The 5,775-nt window shown below is 34.8% G+C and overlaps 1 protein-coding gene across 2 annotated transcripts; it reads right to left on the bottom strand.

The window, feature by feature from the left end:
* Positions 1-278: 278 nt before the first annotated feature.
* Positions 279-5,210, bottom strand: LOC108455493 (nuclear poly(A) polymerase 4-like). Of its 2 annotated transcripts, none has more exons than XM_053019583.1 (12): positions 4,624-5,210; positions 4,427-4,504; positions 4,147-4,254; positions 3,860-3,922; positions 3,612-3,773; positions 2,985-3,098; positions 2,804-2,866; positions 2,391-2,720; positions 2,138-2,302; positions 1,256-2,020; positions 925-1,004; positions 279-796 (listed from the first exon to the last, which is right to left on the bottom strand). In XM_053019583.1, the coding sequence occupies exons 1-12, from the start codon at positions 4,756-4,758 to the stop codon at positions 772-774; spliced, it is 2,088 nt and encodes a 695-aa protein (XP_052875543.1). In that variant the 5' UTR covers positions 4,759-5,210; the 3' UTR covers positions 279-771. The 2 variants fall into 2 exon arrangements, with proteins under 2 accessions (XP_052875543.1, XP_052875542.1); XM_053019582.1 differs by having other exon boundaries at positions 279-816; positions 4,624-5,209.
* Positions 5,211-5,775: the final 565 nt, after the last annotated feature.

The raw sequence follows: 5,775 nt of genomic DNA, 5'->3' as shown, positions 1-5,775 counted from the left end.
CTAAAATATCTTTGATCTATCCAAAATTTCTAATAAATAAGCCAACCACGAGAGTTAGTAAATTATTAAGTTCAAATATTTCATAATTCAAAATTTTAAAATTTGATTCATGTCTTGTGATAACCAGTGTTGACCATTTCTAAATGAAACATATAATTAAACGTCCAAATTGGATTAGTTTTGCCATTTATCCATGATGGAATTTCGTATTCACATTATGTACAAATGTAAATAATAATATGAAAAAAAGAAAAAAAAACCATCCATACAATCCAAAATCCGATCCAACAATGTTATAATGTTATATTAAAAAAAATAAGGTTTATTACAATACATGGCAGCAAGAACAATTACCCCTCTACCCAAACTAAAAACTTAGACCTTCACCCTTCAACCTCACCTATACCTTTTTTTATACAATTTACACATCTCAACCTTTCCTCTAAAACCCTGCAACCTTTTCTTCCATAAAACTAAGTAAAAATCTAGATCAAAACCCTTTTTTTTTTTTTTTAATGATCTTTGATTTTTTTCCCTTTTTTCCCCTTTTTTTTTTTTTGAAAACAAATGTCTAGTGAAAGAAGCTGTGCAGAGAAAGAAAAAAAAAGGTCCCCACATCCCAAAAGATCTTCAGGTTCTGCCAAGGGACATGAGCCTAAAGGTAAGAAACAAACGCCGGTACCTAAAATACTACTTACCAAACTGCTGGCTTTCTCTGTCGGGTTTTTTTTCTTGTCGGATCAACAATGGTTGCATAGATGATACACCGATCTAAACTTGAGATCCTTGCGTCACGCTGTTGATGCCAAACTCAACCTGTTATACAAAGCAACAACAAAAGAAACACCAAAAGAAAGCAGTATAAAGAAAAACATTGCACATGGAACACAAAAAAAGAAGTCAATTAAGATTTCGAATACAAACCGTATCACAGGATTCTGCACAGATTCTGAATCGACAACTCCGTTCATGGACTTAAGAACCACGCCAACCACAGTTTTTGGCTTCACAACAGAAAAACAACAAACAAAAACATATAGCTTAGGTAAAGAAGTTGAATCAACGGATCAAAATATAGCTCAAGGGGGGAGACAATAGGTTATTTGAAGCTTGAACTAGTAAGAGTCGTTCATCTCGAGGATCACGCACTGCCCAACTTGAAGTTTATATACTACTATGGCAACAAACATATAAATTATGGAGCAGAAAAAACATAATTTTCATTAACGAAATTTATGGAACTTCAATCCAAAACCTCTAAATCTTTCAGCAATCCATCTTGGAACACTTTGTTCTGATCAGCATGGTCATCCTCCACAGAAGATTTTAGATCGTCACTTGAATCACTCTGAGAAGACGATGGGTTATCATCACCTACATTGCTCCCTTCACTACTACCTGCTGTAGATTCATTCCCAATATCCTCATGTGAGCAGGAGCTGATACCACTGGAATTCGATGATGTATTGACTTCAGCAAATCTATTCATTTCATCTAGATCTGATGTAGAACAACCTGTGCAAGTGCTGCCAAGCTTGCAACTTATAATCTCGGGAGAAACTGATTGATTCCTGTCAGGACTCCTCCGTTTATCCAGCCTACTTTGCTCACTATCTTCTCCATCGGGATCCTTCTTCCTTTTAAGGCATTTCTCACCAGATTCAGCTTGATATGCAACACCATTGTTGCGAGACATATTGTAAGACGGCTGCTCGGGAGTAAGGTGTAAATTCCGAGAACGTTCACAGCCATCTGGGTAAACATAAGCCGGAAGCTGCTTTCTACGGACATGTGATACATAGATTTCCATCCCAGGCTTCCAAAACATGTACATATTTATTGAATGGCGGAACTCATCAACTGACCCGCGAATATCAAACTGTTGACCTTCTTGAACAATTTCTCCATGTTTTCTTTGTAAACCCATAAAAAATGCACAATGGGCACATGGCTTGGAGGCATCTACATAATCCTGAGGATAAGGATGGCACTGCAACTTTCCATAAGTGTCTCGCTCAATCTGTGAACAATACACATAAATACAGATGAGATAAAAACAGAAACATCAAGAATGATGTCTCTGTTTCATGAAGGATCACAAAATTTAAAAACCATGCTATAAAGGCACAAAAATTACCATCAAAGTCAGCTGCCTCAGACGGGATTCCACCCAGCCTTTCCAAGAACGCAAGTCATCAGCATCAGCTGCAAGAATGTCCACCTGCAGATAGTTGGTGTAGCTTTGGAAGAACAAGTAAGGCTCGAACAGAGCACTCCACTTTGCTTTATTCAGCTCAATTTTCTGGATTTGAATTTGAAAGGACAAGGATCAGTATAATTGTTTAGCCAAAATTATCAGTAAAGAGGGAATTCGTTCTCCATTATCTCACCTCACACACGTTGTTACCATATTGGAACTGCTCCATCATGACTCGAAGCGTACTTGTAGACACATTATAGCTAGAATTCATGCATGGATAGGCAGGTGTGATAATTGGCATATGATGAGTCCTATCACGAGGGTTTTTACGAGGATCCCAAACAGAAAATCCGAGTCTATCTTCATCAATTGCACAAAGCATAACTGGGTTTGGCCAACGCCACTGGGTAAAGACCCTAAAAAATCGTGAAACAAGCATACTTGGAGCTGCATTAGGATAAAGTTGGCAAATTCGAGCTACAAGAAGTGCCCAATTAACACCCCCGAGAAATCCAGTCACCTGAAAATGGAGATTTATGTTAAAATAAATAGAGACTACAGACTGAAAAAAATTAGAAGAGTAGGAAGGAGAAGAAGACTTACATTGGAATAAACACCACGCCTTTTAGCCCAAAACTTCAGACATCGGAGTGTTGTGCGAAAATGCTACAACATTAAAAGAACATGCAGCTTAGTAGATGATACAGACCATCAACAATTATAATATAAGACAGGAAAATAAATTAAATTTTGAAGATCAAGTATTTGATTAGCAGCACTTCACCTCAACATTCGGCACCAGTTTCAGAATTTGATCTGCAACCCTGCAGCCATTAAGACTTCGAACAGTAGGCTCATCTACATTGTACAGTACTGAAATGTCTGAGATGTCCAGATCCTGTCCCCAAGCAAGCATTTATCAAATATATGCAAACCACATAAAAATCAAGATAGTCTTCACCTACTTGTTCATCACAAAGCATAGAAGCTCAAACAACTAGACGGGAGTAAGAAGCAACAGAACTACATAGAACACATTTTGACTACATAATTCTTAGAAAGGAAAAACAATCAAACAAATAAGAGTGGGAAAAAATGGTATATTCTAACAAATGAAACATATTAAGTCATATTAGCACACTTCTTAAAAGAAGCAATGTGAAGGACTAAAGGGAGGTGAACATAGGCAGATACGAACACCAACAAAGAGAGAAAGGGCACAACTTTAGATGCTTTAAGACAAAATAAAGATTGGCTATGGAGAGAAGTGAAACACTTTCATAACCTTCAATACAATTCTTAAAATTGAGCAAGCACTGATCAGCAATATCCAACAACAAGACACCAGAAATTAATGTACAGGTGCTTATTTGAAATAGAATTTTTAAAATAAAAGGTGGTTCAGACTCACATGAGGGACAACCAAATGAGAGATGCTTGCATAAAGAAGATCAATTGGTATTCCATTAAACTTGAATCTCATTACAGGGACATGAGCATCCGGAACTGGTTGTAACTCTGTAACTTCTTCCCTTTCTGCCAGGATGTTGTGCAGTACAAAGAAGAAATCTTCCTGGTTAAGACACCAATCAAGGAGAGAATAAATTATTCCAGTGTCTGTAAATCATTCAAAGAGTCACTAATGGATTAAGTATTTACCTCTCGGCTCACATAAGATGGTCCCACACATAGGGCGTCTATGTCAGATCCAGGTCCATGAACCTACACGAAATAAAACTTAACCAATATATCTTCACACAGAACATAATTACAGCGTAACATATCATAAATGTGTAACAAAAAACAATAAAAAAAGGTTCATAGTAACATCAGCAAGCTTTCAACTCCATCAGTCAACATTGGAGTTATGTTATAGCCAGCATAGTTATTCAAGTGTGAATACCATAAGCGCCATACAACAAGAAAGAAAAACATAAGACACTCACCCCAAGTCGATAAGAACCAAAAGTAAAAATGAGTGCCTTTGCATCCTCAACCATCTGATCAGTATAACCCCTCAAACGAGTAAGTTGCTTAACCCAATTTGTCACAATCTGAACACAATGAAGAGAGATATCACCAAAACTAGGCTACATTGAACAAAAAGTTCAACATATTTCAAACCAAAGTAACAATAATAGCTTCCCATTACTTAAACAATCTAATTGTAGGTAACATGGCACTAACACTATCTCTAGAGGGAGAAAAAATATTGCAGGCAATTACCTCTTGAATTTGACCAAGAACTTCTTCTCTCTTTGATGCTTCCTCTTTACTCTCATATAGCCCAGCTTGCACCAAAAACTGTAAACAGATTTCCACACAAAACAAACAAAAGAACATGAATAGATAGATAAATAAGATCAACAATACCCCCACCCCCAACCCCCCCAAAAAAAAATCAGATATTTCCCTACATATACCTTTTCCAAATCACGACTTCTTTGTATGTCGGCTGCGGTGGGGCCCGCCATGGAAATAGGCTTTGTCACACCATACTGCGTCACTGGCGCAGCTATCGGCGGCTGCGAACCACATAATCCCTCTGAACTCACCATCTCTAATCAATAGATAACCGTTTACCGCCAAAAATGAAAACCCTAGAATTTCCGACTCAAAGCAGAAACCAATCGTTGCCCAAAAAGAAAATTTCTTCGATCGAGTAAATCAAAAAAGACGCAAAAACCACAAGGAAATTATGGGAAAGAAAGGGAAATTTTTGAAGAAAAAAAAAAAGGAAAGTTTCTCAAAAGGAAAAATTGAAACCAAGAAAAAAAAAACAAAAGAGGAATGAAAAAAAAAAGGAGAAAATTGAGAGAGGTCGGCAACGATGGAAGGGATGATTTTTCGGGGAGAATTTTTAAACCTAAGTAGAAATAATAAAAATGGGTAGATTAATAGGTCTAAATATCTTTTATCTTATATATAGTATAATATATAATATATTTCTAATTCGTAAAGGAGTCTATACCATACTCCATTTCTACTTACTTGTTCTATTCTGGATAAGTTGTATATTTATTTTTATATTTTATAATACATTTTATATCTTCTATAGTTTTCAAATTTGAATCGTCTTCAAATTATTTTTTAAATTTTAACTTTTTATATATTTTTAGAATTTTAGAATTTTTCTTAAAATATAAATTTTGAAATTTTATAAATATTTTAAATTTTAAAATTATTTTGAATTTATAAATTTTATTTTATTTTATTTTTGTAATTTTTGTTGAGAGAAAGATTAATTTGTTTATTTTCAAAGTTGTCGTGATTCAAAGAGTATTTACACCAATATGTTATTCAAATTATTCGAATTATGAAATTCAACTCGACTCGAACTTGAAACTCGAATTGAGTTATTCGAGTTTACTCGAATAATTCAAATAACTTAAAATTCAATTTTTCTTCAAATCGAATAAAATTTTGCTCACCCCTAATTCCTAAATCTTGTAACAGCGCTAACATAAAAGTAGAATTCTAAAATTTAATTAGTATATCATGTTTCAACTTAAATCATTTTATAATTTTTATATTTTTATAATACTACATTTATATATAATTTATATATTTTATTT

This window comes from Gossypium arboreum, chromosome 9 (genome assembly GCF_025698485.1).
Source record: "Gossypium arboreum isolate Shixiya-1 chromosome 9, ASM2569848v2, whole genome shotgun sequence".
Taxonomy (NCBI): Eukaryota; Viridiplantae; Streptophyta; class Magnoliopsida; order Malvales; family Malvaceae; genus Gossypium; species Gossypium arboreum.
Note: the sequence above shows the minus strand (reverse complement) of the source record. Positions and strands in the feature narration are given on the sequence as shown.